The sequence below is a fragment of the Priapulus caudatus genome, unplaced genomic scaffold (genome assembly GCF_000485595.1).
Source record: "Priapulus caudatus unplaced genomic scaffold, Priapulus_caudatus-5.0.1 Scaffold8611, whole genome shotgun sequence".
Classification (NCBI taxonomy): Eukaryota; Metazoa; Priapulida; class Priapulimorpha; order Priapulimorphida; family Priapulidae; genus Priapulus; species Priapulus caudatus.
In genome coordinates this window covers 1-565 of record NW_014585672.1, presented here as the reverse complement: position 1 = coordinate 565, position 565 = coordinate 1, and the positions used below count along the sequence as shown (strand labels likewise).

At 43.0% G+C, this 565-nt stretch overlaps 1 protein-coding gene across 1 annotated transcript in view; it reads left to right on the top strand.

Annotated features, from left to right (window-relative positions):
• LOC106820221 (UPF0246 protein Sde_3824-like) overlaps nt 1–534 on the top strand; it is a gene marked incomplete at its 3' end in the record, with an annotated part of 2,546 nt that extends 2,012 nt beyond the window's left edge. Inside the window, exon 2 of the mRNA XM_014824758.1 lies at nt 81–534. Within this exon, the coding sequence (XP_014680244.1) occupies nt 81–534 (454 nt within the window). The remainder of the gene's footprint in view (nt 1–80) is intronic.
• Between the last annotated feature and the right edge of the window lie 31 nt (nt 535–565).

Genomic DNA, 565 nt, shown 5'->3' with positions numbered 1-565 from the left:
TTCTTAATGTAGAACGGTTTCATACCTTCTCGCGTCCCTTTACCACGGATAATGCAAAACCCGCTTTATTTGCCTTTAAGGGGGATGTCTACAGTGGTATTCAAAAAGATAAATACACACAGGGTGATCTCGTGTATGCGCAAGATCATCTGCGCATCTTGTCTGGTTTATATGGTGCATTGCGTCCGATGGACTTAATTCAACCTTACCGCTTAGAGATGAAAACGAAGCTCGACAATTCTCGTGGCAGTAACCTCTATCAATTCTGGGATGAGCGTATCACCGATAGCCTGAATAAGGATCTCGAAATCCAACAGGAAGCGACGCTCGTTAACCTTGCTTCAAATGAATACTTTAAAGCCGTCAAAACGAAGAAGTTGCACGGTCGCTTGCTCGATATAGCGTTTAAAGAAACCAAAGACGGCAAAACCCGTATTGTGGCTATTTTTGCTAAACGTGCGCGTGGCATGATGACTGATTTCATCCTCAGGAATCGTATCGAAAATTCGGAAGACCTCAAAGAATTCAATGAAGGTGGTTATGAATATTCTCCTTCAGACTCTAC